We start from the raw sequence: 17,703 nt of genomic DNA, 5'->3' as shown, positions 1-17,703 counted from the left end.
AGAGGGCGACAAAAGCCTTCTGGTGGAATTCGGAAGCCTCTCTAGTAGCGCTTTGCTGCGAAGAAGATTACTGCTAGAAATAAGGCCAAGCTCGTGCCGGGGACGGCCCCCGGGTCGGCGGGGCAGCCGTGAGCGCCCGTCGCCGCTGGAGGGCGCCCGCGCCCCGCGCCCGCTCCCGCCCTGCCCGCCGGCCCTGGCGGGAGGGGGGCGGCCGCCATCTTGCCCGTGAGGCCCGGCGGGGCGGGCAGGGGGCGGCGGTGAGGGGGCGCGGGGCGGGCATGGCGGGGGAGCGCGGTGCCGCCGGAGCGGGCGCGGGGCGAGGGCAGCGCTCTGCAACGGTGGGACGCGGTCCTGTGTTCCCGCCCTGGCCTTGGGAAGAGCCTCGGGCAGGAACGCCCTCGAGGACGTTTTGCCCCCTGCACTGGCGCGTCCTGGGGGAATGCAGGGAAAGCACCGAGATAAGGCAACTGAGGAATCTGCAAGCAGGGCGGAGAGACGAGGGAAGGCCCGTATGGAAGGCAGACTCAGATTTCATGGAAAGGACCCTCAGCGACGCCTCTTCAAAGGCCACCAGAGCCCCCATGGAAGCCCCTCGGGGCTCCAGGCTGAATAACTAGGCAGCTCTGAGAACTGGTTCCAGGAAACAGGATGAATATGTCGAAAGTTCCCAGCAAAACTCACACCCATGCCTGTAACAGGGGCAAAAAAGGTTTGGTAGCTAGCAGCCACCAGCGCAGGCGTAAACTAGTTGCTTCGGACTGAACTGGAGTTGAGCACCGGTGACATGCTGATCCAGTCAAGAGCTGCAGAATTCTGTTGCAGATCTGCCCGAAACCTATGTCTGCACACTCAGCACCTGCGGTGCACACCCAGCACCAGTGCACCCGAGTAACCCTGCTATGCCCCCACTGCATTTGGGCTCTGCCCAAGAAGGAGGCGTTCTCTTCACCAGGACTGCGATGGGTGCAGTCCTGTGCTACTAGTTCCCATCTAGAGCAGCTCCCCTGCCACTGGCTCACCTGCGAAGGTGGATACCGGCACCTTACCACAGTCGTACCTCAAGAGCTGAGAGGCTTTTTCCCCTGTTGCTGTGCTACAGACTGATTGAGCAGCATTTTTTAACAAGAATATAAACGGTGCGACAAAAAGCAATTGCCTTTGTGCGCCTGAAGCTCAAAAATCTCAGCAGACACAGGTGTGGGAGACTTGCATGCTTCATGTTTGCTATGTTGACCCACTTCTGACCCGGACAGCTTTGCACGATGGAGAAGGAGGACAACCGGCAGCTCTCTTCCACCCGCTCAGCCGAGGGACACCTCCAGCCCCCCATACTCAGGGCATTATCAGCACCTGCTTCTTAAGCGACCAGTTGTGCTGCCGTTGAGGCCAACGACCAAATTCTCCCTGGCCTCAACAGGAGTAGCAGCAGTGCCTGTACCCGATCCCTAAGTCTATGGCCGGGCTGGACAAATGACAGATGCAACGGGCAGCAGCAAAAGGGCCTGACTTAAAAAGCAACAACCTGCCACTATTGCCTCAGGTTTGCGGTGGTGTCACACCAGCCTGAAGTAGCCAGGAGCCCTCAACGCAAGCAGGGACTTCAGATGACAGACCCCGCGCTCCTGCAGGTTGTGCACAAGATGGAGGTGGTAACTCCCTCTCCAGGCCAAGCTCACCGATTCAGTGCCGGTCTGCTGCTGCTTGCCTCCACGAGCGCCTTCTTCCTGCCTGGCTCTGCGGATGCTGAGGCTGCTCTGTGCTCCACAAGGGCTCTGCTGGCGCTCAGCACCAGGCAAGGCTGGGCCCGCTCTCACCTCCTCTTTCTCTTGCAGCTTTGCATCAGACGAGCCCTTTCTGAGCACACGGACTGACCTTTCTGCTTTTTCATTGTACTAAAGACTCTCATCCAGGCAAACAGATTACAATTAGTTATACAAATCAAATGGTCAAGAACCGAAACACGATGCATTCACAGCTGAAAGCCTGATTCGCAACAGGAGGTCTTGCCTGCCCCACTCCCGATCCATTTTTGGTTGGAAATGCAATTTCCTTTCTTCCTCCTCCAGAAGGACCATGACTGGGCACATACCAGCGAGTAGGCTGTACTGAAAAGGCAGTGCAGTCTGGAGCTGATGAATGAAGGAGACCCTTCTCCAATTCCAAACCTTACCAAAAAAAGCCCAACCATAAAAGGGACTTTCCGTCTCTACGAAACAACTGACAATTTAAAAGTGAAGGTACAGCTTATTCACAGGGTGAGAAGGAAGAGAATCGTCCAACTCCATTTGCTTTACCTTGGAAACGGTTGAGGCAGCAAAGCATTTTCGGTCATTACCTCTCCGTCTTAAGCCCTGTTTCATCTTAAAAATAAATTAAGGAGCCAGGAAGCAGGAAGAAGACAAACAATAAATTTTTACTCGAGGGACTGGGTTCTTCTCCCTCCTACCACAATGACTGTGACTGTTGGTTTCTTCATCTTTCCATCCGTCCTGCAGCACAAGAGTTGAGGTTTTACAAAGTTTTTCTTCTCAGTCCTGCACTGAGCTGAGGTGAGAAAAAGCCATCGTCAGGTTTTGGCAGCTGCTTTTTTTTATTTGCTTCCTTTGCTGCAATGATCAGAGGAGTCAGGCTGAAGAGAGGCTTGGCTAACTTTAAAAATGGGTGCTGCCCAAAGGAAAAAAAGAAAAAAGAAAAAAGAAAGGAACCGTTACTTTCCAAACCCAGTTACTGACAGGCTCAAGCAGTATTCCGCTGGTTACCAGGAACATGCAGAAATAGGACCGAGGGGACCATCTGCACCTGCGTCTTCTAGTCCCGTCCCTTGCTATCACAGGCAACCATGGCCCATCATTCGATTAATCCATTTAGCAAGGTGTCTTCAGCTTGCTGGCATTTTGGCCCTGCCAGCGCTCTGGGAATGCTGCTTGCTGTCCCAGGGCCTTGTTCCTTTCAGGAGACTCCAAATGCTTACTTAGGCTCCTGTTTTCTGAAGACATGGGCTATTTTCGTTGCCAGAAGAGATGAGGGGCACAAGCCGTTCCTCAGGCAAGGCCAGTACCTCTAGGAAACGTTGATCGCAGTGGTATTTAGGCCCATGTGCTCTTCTGAAGGCCACTGAGGTACAGGTGTTCAGCACCAAAAGAGCAGGGAGACAAGGGACACAGCGCTGATGGACTCAGCTCTGGGTTGCAGGGATGGCAGTGCCTACCACCCCATCCCCTGCCCCTCCTGCGCTGGCTGGCACCTTCACAGCAGGGACAGCCAAGTGGCACACGGCGCCACTCCCTATCTCCCACAAAACTGGCCCTAAACCTGCAGCAGTTTTCATCTACTCGACTCTGCCAGGCAACAGAAGGAGTTGTGACACGTCCTGCTCAGCCGTCCCTGTTTTGGTGGCAGAAACCTCTAAAAGTGGGGCTCAGCAGCAGAAACCTCTAAGAGTGGGGCAGGATGGACAAGCCAGGGCCTCTCTGATGCTCACAGGGAGCACCCACAGCACCTTCCTTCCCACAGCCAAGTCTCTGACCGCTTGCCTGTGACTGATGTCACTGCGCTCCTCCCTGGTCATCTCTGTATACACTAGTCCCCAACCCCATTTCAGGCCTCTGCACCTGGTATCGCTGCACTTTGGCTATTTTGCCACCGTGTAAAACTGAATATACTACCAAAATACAAAATAGGGCCACAGAAACGATCAGAGGGATGGAACAGGCTGAGCGAGTTGGGCTTGTTCAGCCTGGAGAAGAGAAGGCTCCGGGGAGACCTTCTAGCGGCCTTCCAGTGCTTAAAGTGGGCCTGTGAGAAAGGTGGGGAGGGACCCTTTAGCAGGGCCTGTTGCAACAGGACAAGGGGTGACGGTTTCAAACTAAAAGAGGGCAGATTCAGACCAGATACAAGGAAGACATTTTTTACACTGAGGGTGGTGAAACACTGGCACAGGCTGCCCAGAGAGGCGGTAGAAGCCCCATCCCTGGAGACATGCAAGGTGAGGTTGGAGGGGGCTCTGAGCAACCTGATGTAGCTGAAGATGTCCCTGCTTCCTGCAGGGGTTTGGACTACATGGCCTTGAAAGGTCCCTTCCAGCCCAAACCAGTCTGTGATTCCACTTATTTTTCATCTGAAAAGCACCAAGACTGGAGACCAATACGAGGGGGCTCCCTCTGATGCCTTCGAGTTTAGCTGATGAGAAAACCATTACACAGTACAGCTCTTTCACTCGCAGCCGCTTTGCGTTCTACCTGCAGAAGTTCCTTGGCAGACCATCGCCTGTCCACATCCACCTGCAGACAGCAGTTCAGAAAGTCATGGAACAAAGCAGAAAGTCGCTCGGGGTTCTGCAGCTCTGGTGTCCCTTCCATAGCTATCAAATTCATCACCTAGAGAAAAAACAAACACGAGACTCCACCTGTTTCTTTCTTATCCGTAACTGCCCATTTTTTAAGGTCCAGACTCCAGCACCAGTTTCTTCCCTGGCAGAGGGTTAGAGACGGTTTTTCTGTAGCTACAAAAAACCCCGGATACAAGCCACAGCTACTCCAACATCACATTGGTCTTGCCTTGACAGTTGATTTCATTGGGTGACCTAGTGAGTATCAACTACATCAGCAAAAGCGCATTTTGCTTCTCCAACGACTGACACCAGCTTTGCTGGCTATTTGAAAGAGTGAATTTGGTCTAGCTGTATTCCTTCAAAGGATTTTTACATAACATGCATCTCTGCAGTGCTCACTGCTCCCTAAAGTACAGCTCCCATAAAACAAAGGGAGTCAAGTTTTTTGCTCTGTTCTAGACAAACATGGTAACCGGATGAAAAAAAAGTAAATCCATCAGCTTATTCCTTGGATAAAGAAATAGAAATTGGAACCTCATTTTCAACACCGACATCTAAGCTGCATGCACAAATACATTACGAAGAAAACGCGTAACTGGGCAGACAGGAGCCACCTGCAACTCTGTCTTTCAGCAGTCTCCAAATTCCACATCAGCCAGTCTTCCTGATACACCTCAGGCCCAGGAATTGGAGCGTCATTTTGCAAAACATCGGGCGAGCCTTATCCAGTGTGGTGCACTCATAACCAATGAGTGTTTGCAGTGTCTGCAAAGGGGCAACGAGTTTGAAAAGACTTCTCTGCCTGCAGATACAGTCCAAATGCTTTTCACAAAAATTGCCCAACTGCAGAAACTGCCCGCTGAAAAACTGCTGTCATTCAGAGATACAGCTCAAAGAGTTCAAAAATCACACGAGACATTTCAAGCACTGTTGAAGGCCAAAGTGGCACATTCCTGACCTGGCTACATGTCACTGCTCTTTGGAGGTTCTCCCCTTGACACAACCAAAGCTACAGTGTATGCTGACATGCTCCAGTGACAGTTTTAGAAGCGGGTCCTGGGGGAACTACGTCCAGCTGATGTGACTGGGATTTTGTCACATGGGGGTCTAAACATGGAATAGGTTTGAAAGACAGTGGGACCTGATTTGATGTGCACCTTACCACAAGAGGATCTTCATGGAGGTAAGGAGGTTCTCCTTCTGCCATTTCTATTGCCGTGATCCCAAGTGACCAGATGTCCACTTTGGGGCCGTATGCTTCTCCTAACACCACTTCTGGCGCCATCCACTGCAGAGTCCCGACCATTGTGCTCCGTTTACTCTGCTCAGGGCTGATCCAAGCACTGAAGCCAAAATCACCTGAGGAGAAAAACAAGTGTGGTTAAAGGCAGCTTGAATTATGAAAGCAAGCAAAAGAAACCCCCACTGCATGCCTGAGAACACGTTGTTGAATCTGTCTGGAAAAGCGGCCGTGCTCTCTTTACTCAGTGCTGTAGCCAAGGAAATCCTGAAGTGGCCACTTAAAAACCCCTCAAGTTTCCTGCAATGGCTTTTGTTTACTTGAAGCTTTAGACTGGACGTCTCTCCTGCTGGAAGGGCCATACACAAACCAAAGCCACTCTTTACAACACCTTTTTCCTTTCTACCCCTCTCTGCACGTTGGAATTGGGCTCGCAGCTTGCAGCAGTGGTCAGTGCACTACCACAGGCATCGCTTTTGGGGAACTGGCAGTCAGTCAAAAGCAGCCCCATGCCACAGTCTGACCAAGAATACCTACTCAATTTGACAGATCCATCCATTCCCAGAAGAATATTGTCGCTTTTGATGTCTCTGTGAATCACTCCGTTTGAGTGAAGGAAATCCAGGGCTTGCAGGCACTGATAGATAACAAAGAAACATGGGGGTAAAAACTGATGACCTGATTTCATCACACAAGAAAGGAAAGGCTGCTAAAAGATTTAATTTCTAGAGGAATTGTGAGTAATGCCGGAAAATTGCGCCGTCAAGAGGAACAGCTTGCTCCTTCAACACTGTTAAAGTAATAACTTTCTAAATGAAGGCGTAACAGGTTTGGAAAGAGAAATGTCCATTACTGTCACAGAGTAGCCCCTGAAAGCGCAGACAGCAGGGCTGCTGCTGCACTCAGTGTGCTATCTCCATCTGTACGACAAACCATTGTTTGCCAAAATGAGAAAGTCCCTCCCTTCGGTATGAAGTGGATCACTGTTGGGTGGGCGGTTGCATGACAGAGGGTTTATTGTCAGGCTCTAGAGCAGATTTGGAAATAGCATGTCACTCATTTTTCAGGAGTAAACACCTTTTTGGGTGGCATGCTATCCTTTTAAGCTGAGGACTGTGACAAATGAATCTCTACTTTTCTTTGCTGTTATTTTAAAATTCTGCCACCAGCATGTTTGCTTTTATGGGCAAGGAACGCAGGACAGACACGCTCCAGGCACGTGTTTAAATTTAGAGGCAGAGTTGAGAAGAGTAAAACTAAAAAAAAAAAAAAAAAGAAAAAAAAAAAAGAGAAAATACAATAACAGTATTCAAGAGCGTAATGACAGGGTATAGTAAGCGCAGTGATACCGGCAGGGAGTTCACTTAAGGTGCTCTTTCTTCTCCATATTCTAAAAGCAACACAGAAACAAAGCTCTCAAGATGAAATCCCTCTTGTTCTTACCACCTGTTCAGAAATACCATCCTGGCCAGGGAAGCGGAAGCACACGCTAGATCCCTTACCTCCCTACAGACAGCTGCGATCTGCCATTCATCCATAGAGGCCTTCGCAGCAACATTGTTTAAGGAGCCTCCGGCCAAGTATTCCATAACCACCCAGAGCTCATCGCCGACCAGGTAGCTGAAAGAAGAAAACAATGGCACTCAGGTGAACAGGCAGAGCTAAATAACCTCAGGAAAAGACTGCACTTGGTTTTGGTTTCCAGGCCATTTCTAAATGAAGACAGAAGAAAAGGACTGGACATTCCTTCTAGGCTATACGTACCTAGAAACTGTCCGGTCTAAACAAGAAAGGCAGGTAAGTGAAAAATTAGGTGTCTTAGATGGCAAGCAAGTGAAAAATGCAGTTTAGTACCAGCAAAGATAAATCTTGAACCAGGAGGTAGCACGTCAACTGGTTCATCATCTTAACACACCAATTCCAGGATCAGCTCCAGAAACAAGGCAACACAACTTTCATACTTGTCCACCGTAGGAGGGCGTGTACCACTGAGGACAGACATCGGTCAACAGTCTGGAAAACCTTACATAAAATACACTCAGAGACAACAAAAAACCCAGGCACAAAAAACCACGAAGGTAGTGAACTTACAGGCTGTTGTTTTAGTAAGATATGGCTGATCTGGGCTTTTGAAAACTGCCTTCAAACTATATATGCCAGAAAAGATTAATGCAGACAAAACACAATCTTCTCCCATAAATTTTATATGAGCAGATAAACAATAAAAGAGGTCAACTTTCTGCCAGAGACCAAAAGGGTTTTTAATCTTTGGCTTGCAGTATGTAAAGGAACATTCATGTGATTGTACCAGAACTACTTACCTGTCTAAATAGTTAACAATATTTGGGTTCTTGTTTTCCCTCATGATCAGGATTTCATCAAGAAATACTTCCTTTTGGGGCTCTCGATGGAGATCCATTTGCTTTATGGCCACCTAAAGGGACATGGAAAACCATTAATTTGAGCAGTCGGTTGCACGAGATCAGAATGAACATGGAGGGAGTGTTTTTGGAATGACGTAGCAGAGCTCTGCCAAGCTGTCCTGTTCCTAGACATAAGAGGTCAGCAACTCACACTACAACACCCTGTTTCTCTGCTAGCTCGGCTGCTACTTACAGGACACGTGGCCATGTATATTTTGATTGGTGAATCTGTAAAAATGGTCTTTAAACTATCAGCCACAAATCTCTAACAGCCCTCTCTAGACCTACATTCTTTTCAACTGCCTCAGTTTATCACCACTATTACTAGTCATGCACATTTTGCAAGCAGGAAGTGATTTTGTTACTGCAAAAACATAAAACCGGCTGGTAATGCTTCAGCAATTACGTGATTTTTGATCATTATTTTAGCAACTGCTGTTATTCTTGACTGCATCACTGAAAGCAAACTCAAACGTACCTCCCTTATCAAATGCAGTACTAAAAAGATCCTTAAGGTTACGCAAAGAAAATATGATTCTAGCACCTCCTAACGTCTTGAACTTTGATTTTGCAACTCTAAACACCATTCTTTCACACAGTTAAGATTTGCAATGCTTTTCCGCGTTTAAAACCAATAATCCGTTCTATGGTATCGTATGGATACACCCAGGGTTATAAGCAGAGCTTAGGGCTTTTAGATCCCTTGTAGAACTCCACCTAAGAGCAGGTATAAAGTGCAGCACTGCAGGTGGAGGAGAAATACCCGTAACATTCAGATGGTATTTGCTGACAGCCAGAAATGGTCAACCAGAAATCTTAAGCTGTAGCCCCAAGGAACAACAGGATTCGTTAAGACACCACTTTGTCTGTTGATTACTAAAATGACCACTTTTGCTCTGAACCTCTGTAGCCATCCCGCCTCTGCCTCATCATGATTTGCTTCTCAAGCCCCTGGCCCCCACTTCCCTGCAACCAGTTCACGGCCTGGCATGGGCTGTCACCGACACCGGACCTAAACACGACCGTATTGTTTTGGAGAGACCTTTGCTCTTGATATACGTCTTCTCATTTGTCAGTGTGCGGGCCAACCAGCTTCAGGACGACTAACACACAAAACTGCGTCTGAAACGCAGCGATCTCTCCTTAGTTAGGTCTTTGAAGATGGAACACATGATGGAAAAGATGCTAAACAGTATCACTGCCTGAACCTGGGATTAAGGTAAATTGGGACTGAATGACCGCAGCCTTCAGCAGCGAGTGGATGCACTAATACATTCAGTAACTAAGACAGAGCTAGCGTGTCCTGAGCGCAGCAAGCGCTCAGTTCCTGAGGCACAGAACCACATGGCCCTTAAAGAGCTTTCCCCGAAAACCTGAAGACAGCACATGAGCTATGTTGCAGGCTGGCGCCAGTCTGTGCTTCAGAGGAACAGCAGCCTTGGCAGTAAAGATCTCCTGGCGATCCGAAAGCCCAGCCACAGTTCGCACCGGGGGGAAAAGCACTGAACACCTGCAAAATCTGCTGGGGTTGTTGACACTTACCTCTTGTCCCGTGGCAATGTCAAGTGCCACATAAACAGTTCCAGACGCCCTAGAGACAAAAGAGCAGTGAAGAAATGAGCAGTGGTTTAGACCCTGTAAGTGAAAGCCCTGACAGGAGATCTCTGCTGCCTCTAGTGTTTCTAAAACACCTTGGTTCCTGCACTCCCTCAGCCAGCAGCGCACAGTGCAGCAGCCCACCAGCCCACCAGCCCCCTTTATCCAAGAGAAAACTGATGTCCAACATGAAGAGAAAGGGCTGGTGCTAATCTCCAATGTTCATACTAAATTATTTTAGTTCAAAACTGAAGGGCGGGGAAAATAATACATTTAATTCTTTTCCCATTTTCTCCAGTTTTGCTCTCTTGGGCTTTATTTTTTCCTTCTCCTTTTTTTATTTTTTTTTTTTTCCTTTTCTTGATGGGTGGGTGGGTGGGTGGGTGTGGTTTCTTTCCAGAGAATGTAACACACACAGTCTAGTTGTGCCTTCTCACACCTCTTATTTGGATCTATCTGCAAAACTCAGGCAACACCATGCATAACTATGCAGTTATAAGCCTGATCACTGAATACTTTTTCAAGCAAAATATGTGAAATAAATGTTATTGAGAGCTGTTATTTATCTGACAACTATCGGGTTGCAAGCTGCTCTTTCAGGCAATAAAGTTGTTTCTCCTTTCTCTAGCGTGGCCGTAGTATTTTGAGACATACAAAAATGATTTCTCCTAAGAAAATAAGCAAACGGGTGCCACAAACTTGAGGGACAGGAGATCTTCCAGGTCCTGCTCCTTGCCACAGCAGACAAGACACTGCCAGCATCAAGTATTCTTTGATGACGCCTTCTGACCACAGTTAAGAACTCTGATCAGTACGGAGAGACAGGAGAGTCTAAAACCAGTGTCTGAACACCTTGGGAGCTTGCCTGACTTCACGCTTGGTATTACACCAGCAAAATACCTGGCCCGTGTTTCTGTGTAAGTAACTGTGACTGGACTTACCCTTGCCCGATTTTTTCAAATCCAGTGTATTTCTTCTTAGGATCTCCCACGCTCACAATGCTCCCTGAAAGAAACAACATTAACAATGGAGATTCCGCCTTCCAGCAGGTCAGAAACGCAGCCCCACTCTCTGGGGCTGTGAGCCATTTGTAGGCAACGACAACAATACAAGCAGCTCTGCAGCACACAGAGAGTCTCCCCGAAGCCTGATTTTCTACAGTCCTTTGGAGAGTTACCTTGACAGGAAACCAAGAACATGGAGGAACATTCACAGGAGCCAGATATCAGAAAAGAACAAGTACCAATGCAAGTGTTTGCTGTCTAGAAACATTCATGAGCGCTGGAACAACAGAGCCTTCATTGTCTTAGGAATAAATAGTCTGTGCGACTCAACAGAAGGCTGAAGTCTTCTGAAGATTAATTGCTGTTGGGCTTCTGGAATCCTGCCTGCCAGCATGGCAAGACAACGGGGCATCACCACCACCTGGTACGCTCCCTGTTAAACAATTTTGCTGGCCCTGGCAGGATCACTAATGGGAGCTGCAGGAGAAGAAATGACACCAATAGAATATCTGGGGCAGGGGAGCGCCTTGAGGCTTAAAAGAATCAGCTTAGTGCTGTAGTTGTCCAAGGGTTTAAAAAAAACTACAAAACCCAAACCAAAACCCAACACAAAAACACCACACCAAAATATCCCAAACCAAAACCCCAGCAGACTTCTGCAAAGTGTTTTGCTCCAAGGACAGCTGAGAATCAGGAGTCTAAAGACAACTGAGGAACCTAAATATTCTGCTCCATTTGGCCATTAGCACACAGGAGTTCACCAGGTCATTCACTAGGTCACAGCCTTCTCTGCTCAACCAGAAACAAACTCTGCTTTTGCCTTTAGCCTAGAAGGCAGCTCAGGCAAAGCCAACCCTGTCACAGCTACCCTCGGTGGCAGAAGCAATGCCCAGAGTGCTCTCTTGCTTCCTCTTAAGCACAGGAACAGTTTGTGCAGGGAGTCGAGTCTCTGTGACACTAAACTGAGGATGACCATTGAGTACCTATAACCCCGAGACGCGCACACAGCGTACACAGCTTTATCAGACAAGAAATACAGAATACGTACTCAGTTTCTCTAGGATCTCCTCATCTGTCATTTTGGATTTTTCTCGCTGCCCATCCGTGTTTCTGGACGAAGTGTTTGAGTTTTCAGGCTGAGGAGTGGTGGCTTCTTCAGCTGGTGCTGGTGCAGCGGCAGGTTCAATGACAGAGCGTGTGTTGATCTGTGACAAGTATTTTGTGTCAGAAAAGTGGCTTGCAGACATGCCCTGAGATCCTATTTTACATGCAAACCCTTAGGAAGATCCTGTCTGCCCCATCCAGGGCTCTTCGACAATGTTTGGTTTTGCCGTCCCCTTCTCAAACTCAACAGGCAAACATGAAAGGCTGGTTTTACACAAGTTCATGGCCAGTTTCATTTTCAATTTTCATTGATTTTCGGAAAGATGCCCGAAACAATGAATTTACTGCGTTATAAGAAGAGAGAAATAGATCTGACCAGGGCCCCAGAGCCTTGCTCCTCCATGCTCATGTGTTTTCAGGGGTAACAAAACGATGCTTTAGTTGGTACCCAAGTGTCCGAATAGAAGCAGGAAGCATCTCCCTTTTCTGATCACAGCGGTGGAACTGACTTCTCAGCAGGATTTCAAGCCTTAGGGAGTGGCCGTTTGGAACTGCGTTCCGGTCCTTCACAGACCTCCCTTCTCTGCACAAGGCAGAGCTGTGGAGGGTTCTCCTCACCAAACTGCAGCCATGGAAAAGCTAAGGGGTGTGTCAGTGACTCAGGTGAAGCCCTAGGTCACGGGAGGACTCCAGCCCGTCCATCCGTCAGCGGCAAATGCTGTCTGATCAGAAACACGCAGCTCTGAATTACACCCCCTGCAGCGCTAACCAAAGCTGGGACTTACTGATTTTGTATGTTCAGGCCGTGGTGCAATAACAGGTGGAGGTTCATTGTCATCTTCCTCCTCTTCATCATCTTCATCCTCTGCCTCAGAAACAGAGGGAGCTAGCGGGGGTTCTGATGCTGGTTTTGTGCTCTGTGGACAGACAGCAGCATGAGTGACAGTCACCACTTTGGCACTTCAGAGGTTTGAGAACCACACAAAACTTTAGTCTGCTCAGACACCAGCAACCAATCTAGACACGTCTGTAGTCCTACAGGCCTCAGTGCTAAGTTCCACACGGCACAACACGATTTAAAGGTTACAAATTACTGGGCGGTTTCGTTCATTTGCCTTGGTGCTGTTTGTGTTTGCTACAAACAACTACATCATTCCCGGCCTTAGTTAGAGTCTAATTTCACAAATGTAATGCTCGAGTACATCACTAGGAACCACATCTGCTCGCTGGTGAATTGCTTTAGCATTGGGTGCGCAGAAACGGTAACGTTAACCAGAAGCTGACAGCTGTCCACTGGCCAGGTTAATTCACACACTTCAAAGTGCAAGGCCTCCTCCATCATCTTGGTGGGAATCGCGTTTTGGAGAGAAAGGCTGTTTGTCTCTCTACTAATTCACCCGAGGGGTAATCGTGTTGCCTGTTCCCACAGCGCTGAATTTCCCTGTTCAGCAGCTCCTTTTGCAGCACCATCCTCCTCTTCACCCAATCAGAAGTGAACACATTGATCTCTCCACTCTTCGCCCGGAGCCCAGAGTGAATGCAGCCCTCTCAGCAGCAAGGTGCACCGCGCCGCCCTGCCCGGGGCTGCCAGGCAGGCATCCCGACTGCTCACCCAGCCTCCCCTTACAGGCATTGGAGAATAAAAGCCAACTTTTAAAGGGAAATGGTGAAACAGGCTGCTAATCTGGCCAACGCTGGGAATGATACGTCAGACGTTCTAAACGCCAGTTTAAGGGCCAGCCCTCTCAAGGCTGGCACTCTGTCACAAAAGGCAACGCTCACAGCTCGCTCCACAGTTCCTAAACGCTAGGCAAGTAAAAGGTAACTTTCACACTTACCGAAGAACAGGCTTCCATGTATGCACGGGCGCTTTTATCTGCAATGGGCAAGGGAAAATTAACCAGATGCTGTTATAAAACTGCCTGTTGTGGGGAGTCCCACAAAACACGTAAATCCAAACAGATCGCATTTTTCGTCCACAACAGCCCTCTGGCAGCAATAGTTATTTTACATTGCAAGCAAGAGAGCAGGACAATATACCAGGTTATTCTTTTTCTACAGTTTCTTGTGTCTATTTTTTGGCCTTTTTTTTGCCCCCAGTCAAACAGAAACTTGCTGAAGAAAACACAAATTGCTCTATTACAGTCAATGCTTCTGTTCTGCCCAAGAGCTACCGCAGCCTTTTTTGGTAGAACGGTTTGGGCTGGAAGGCACCTTAAAGGCCACCCAGCTCCAAACCCCTGCCATGGGCAGGGACACCTTCCACTAGAGCCGGTTGCTCCAAGCCCCATCCAGCCTGGCCTTGACCACTGCCAGGGAGGAGGCAGCCACAGCTGCTCTGGGCAACCTGTGCCAGTGCCTCACCACTCTCCCAGGGAAGGATTTCTTCCTCATCTCTAACCTAAATCTCCCCTCTTTCAGTTAGGAACCGTTACCCCTCGTCTTGTCACTACCCTCCCTGACAAAGAGTCCCTCCCCACCTTTCCTGCAGCCCCCCTTTAAGTACTGGAAGGGCACTAGGAGGTCTCCCCGCAGCCTCCTCTTCTCCAGGCTGAACAAGCCCAACTCTCTCAGCCTGTCCTCGCAGGGGAGGTGCTTCCAGCCCCCTCATCACCTTTGTTGCATCCTCCGGACACCTGGTAACTTAATGGTATTTTTGCTTGAAAATCAACTCCGTGATTACGGAACAGCAAAAGAACACACCGATGCAAAAGCCAGATACCCTGCACCTCATCAGACCCTCTGCTTACCTACTAGATCTGTCATCAGCCAGATTTTGTCTAGCAAATAACAGAAAGAATGGGCCAAAGACAAAAGGACATGGAAAATCACGTCACAGACTTGCTTCTTCATCTTCGCAACGCCACACGACAAGTCTGCAGACTGGGCCCGACCAAGGGGACAAAACAGCACTCTCGTCACACCCTCCCGGAAGGAGTGTGCTACGGAGACTGCTCTGGGCACCGACACCTTCCCTCTCCTCTGAGGCAACGGTCCTGTTACATCACAATAGCAGCCCGCCTAGGGTGGTTTGTGATGTCATGCATAGCAACCAACTCTGCTCGGCAGCTGATGCAAGGATATCCTTGAAAAACGGGCTCAATCACAAAGTACCCCAAAAAATCCTCTTAGTCTGGAACCTATTGCTCAAAGGATCCAAGAGTAGCTCAGAAAACGCACAAAACAAGCACACCCTGTACCCCCATCTGAACACTGTGAAGGAACAAGGATGCAAAGACAAAAAGGAAACGTGACCTTCGGCCACTAATGCTTCTGACTAAAAATGGTCATGGTTGTTCCATCTAGTAACTTAGTTCAAAAAACAAGCGACAAAGAAAAGTCAATGAGTTTCCTAAGAATGCTTCTTGACCACTTGAACGTCGAACGTCCGTCTGGCTCCTCTCGGGGCCTGACACCCCCTTTTTCCCAGCGAGATGTCGACTTACCTCCTGACGTAAAGCTCAGCTACTTCTGGTTGTTAACTCTCTCTTTGGAATCAGAACGTTTGAGAACATCTAGGACAGCTTGTGGCTTCTTCTGCTGCTCCAGTTTTGTTATGTTGGAGGTCTGCAGTAGCCTGGCCCCACTGCTCTGGAATGCCCTGTAGATGTCAACGGGAAAGAATCAGCATTTAGAATACTGAACAGCCGCAGCCTCACAGACCTTTACCAAGATCCCGTGCTACCTGTAAGATTACTTTCAGAAACTTTGATTGACACCTTACAATTCAAATTAGGAGCTTAGACATTAGATGCAATCATTCTCTTCTCTACCAAAATAGAGAGCTAAAACCAGGAACCAACTTTAAAAAGAAAAGAAAGTTACGACTGTGATGGGAAAAAAAGGCCATGACACTCATCTTTAAATCAACTCTCCTCTTCCCATGGAATAATGATTTAAAGCTTAGCTGGTTTTCCTGGTGATTCAGTGCAGACACAACATGACTGTTCTATACTTGTGGACAACACCGTGCATTTTAGGAGCTTTACACTGGATTTTTAATGCTTAATAACGCAAACACATCTTGCTGCAATGACCCCTGCTGTCGGATTAAAAGGGAAACCCCACCCTGGTACAATTCGTTTTCAGCACACCAGGGAACGCGGCGGGGTTAAGAATCTGCATGGAAATTCTCAGAATCCTCACACTGAGTCCTACCACCGCTGCTAAGGATGTCTCTCTTTCGAGCTCCCGTAGCTCTCTAGGTTCGCTACTGTAAAGATGCGGAAACTGGGGACTCGGGAAATGGGCTGAGAGTGCCAAAGCCTTGCATGAATTCTCGGATGTCTTACGAGTGAGGGTGGCATTTGAACACTGACCCCATCGCTGAAAGCCGCATCTCGGTGTTGAAATTATATTGATGACAAATTGCTTTAAATACCCAGTATAATTTCCTAAATTTGAAAGCCTGTCATTTTCCCCATACACTGCACAGCCAACACCTACCAGCGAATTGCAGGGCTTACTGAATGAAAAGCTACACCTGAAGTACATTTCCATGGGGCTTAAACTGTGCCTTCTGCTGCCTGTGAGGAGTTTTGAGTGCCAGACTCGCTCCAGCCGCTCCACATGACCTGTGGGAGAGACTCATGAGTGGGGCGGCTGAGCAGCGCAGCTGAGCTGGAGCTCTGAGGGAACTGGGGGAGCAGCGAGGCACAGCAAAGGTGGAATCCCTCTCAAAATCCAGCTGCATTTCCTGCTGCTGATCACAACTCTTTGAGCCCAGCAGCTCGGCCACTTTTCAGCCCACCTCACTGTCCACTCGCCCAGACTGTACTTCATCAGTTTGTCTGTGAGGACACCATGGCAGGCTGTGTTGAACACCTTCCTAAAGCAGAACTAACACCCACTGCTCTCCCATCGCCACCAAGCCTGACACCTCCTGGTAGAAGGCCGTCAGGGTGGTTCAGCATGAAACCTGGGCTGACTGTTCCTGGTCCCATTCTTAGCCTGCCTTTGTGTGGAAATGGCTTCCAGGAGGACTTGCTCCACCAGCTTCCCAGGGACTGAGGTGAGGCTGACCAGCCCCTAGTTCCCCACATCCTCCTTCTTAAAGACAGCAGTGACATTTGCTTTTTTTACAGTCATCAGGAGCATCCCCAGGCACCGCAGCTTTTCAAAGAGAACCAAGAGTGGCCTTGCAGTGACATCAGCCAGCTCCCTCAGCACTCGTGGGCGCAGCCCATCACTTCCCACGGCATTACAAAAAGAGAAGACCCCTTCCCTTAATTCTGTGAACGCGCTAACTCAAAACACGCTCCTTTCTGCCAGTGCACTTCAAAGAACGCAACTGAAATGCTGTCTCCTGCATGTTTCAGAGACTCTCGTGCTGTCATCGCACTAGCAGGTTTCAAACCAAGCCCTTCTGCGGCCCCCCCTGCTGCAAAAGCAACAAGAGCCTTGCTCCCATTCCTGGAATGTAAGGGCATTTAAAATAAACGACCCAAAAGCCTCAGGCACGTTGCCTTCTCACTGCTGCACAGGTCTCTTCAAAAGTACACCACCTGAGCTCCGTTTTTACTGCAAACGCAAAGCAAAATCCAAAGGACAGGATTCCCCAGCTTCACCAGAAAGTTATTTTTCAAAGGCCAGTCGCACAACGCAGGCACGTGTTACTGGCTTTCCAACTACAAGGAAGTAACTGACTGAACGCCTTCCCCTCCTTGGAAACACGTGATTAGAGCAATCGGAACAGAAGGCTTTGGAAGGGCTGTAGCATGTTCTGCAACCGAAACAGAAAACGGGGGCAGAAGGTAAACGCGATGCCCCACAGCCAACAGGAAGCAAACCGAGACGTAGACGCCCGTTCGCGCTGCTGATACTTTACTTTTATCCCCTCCTCCCGGGAAGATGGAGCGAAGCCTGGCTTTCTTGTTCCTCTCCTCGGGGGCCATGGGGAGCGGTTTGGAACTGTGGTTTAGGGCTGAAGAATCGCGATTGTTGCTGTTCATTCTCAGTGGTGGGGCTGGAGGTTTCTCTTCAATATCGAGACTATCGGACATCTTC

The 17,703-nt window shown here is 48.9% G+C and overlaps 1 protein-coding gene across 1 annotated transcript; it reads right to left on the bottom strand.

Moving 5' to 3' along the window:
• Nucleotides 1-41: 41 nt before the first annotated feature.
• LOC147414928 (serine/threonine-protein kinase PAK 3-like) lies at nt 42-17,699 on the bottom strand. The gene is made up of 16 exons (XM_086470689.1): nt 17,525-17,699; nt 17,344-17,419; nt 15,167-15,298; nt 14,622-14,677; nt 13,536-13,573; nt 12,483-12,614; nt 11,642-11,798; nt 10,531-10,594; nt 9,536-9,584; nt 7,892-8,004; nt 7,073-7,190; nt 6,108-6,207; nt 5,472-5,689; nt 4,239-4,376; nt 2,599-2,664; nt 42-431 (listed from the first exon to the last, which is right to left on the bottom strand). Exons 1-16 carry the CDS (start codon nt 17,697-17,699, stop codon nt 42-44), a joined length of 2,022 nt encoding a protein of 673 aa, XP_086326815.1.
• Nucleotides 17,700-17,703: the final 4 nt, after the last annotated feature.

This window comes from Leptosomus discolor, chromosome 9, assembly GCF_034619465.1.
Source record: "Leptosomus discolor isolate bLepDis1 chromosome 9, bLepDis1.hap2, whole genome shotgun sequence".
Classification (NCBI taxonomy): domain Eukaryota; kingdom Metazoa; phylum Chordata; class Aves; order Leptosomiformes; family Leptosomidae; genus Leptosomus; species Leptosomus discolor.
The sequence above is the reverse complement of the archived record's forward strand: the minus strand, read 5'-3'. Positions and strand labels throughout refer to the sequence as shown.

Bases quoted from the DNA above. Each gene is read 5' to 3' on its own strand.
- LOC147414928 (XM_086470689.1), bottom strand. From the start codon at position 17,699: ATGTCCGATAGTCTCGATATTGAAGAGAAACCTCCAGCCCCACCACTG. The intron at 17,420-17,524 runs GTAAAGTATCAG...TTTCGGTTGCAG, and splicing joins CCCGGGAGGAGGGGATAAAA to AACATGCTACAGCCCTTCCA. The intron at 4,377-5,471 runs GTCCCACTGTCT...TTTTTTCTCTAG, and splicing joins TAAGGTGCACATCAAATCAG to GTGATGAATTTGATAGCTAT.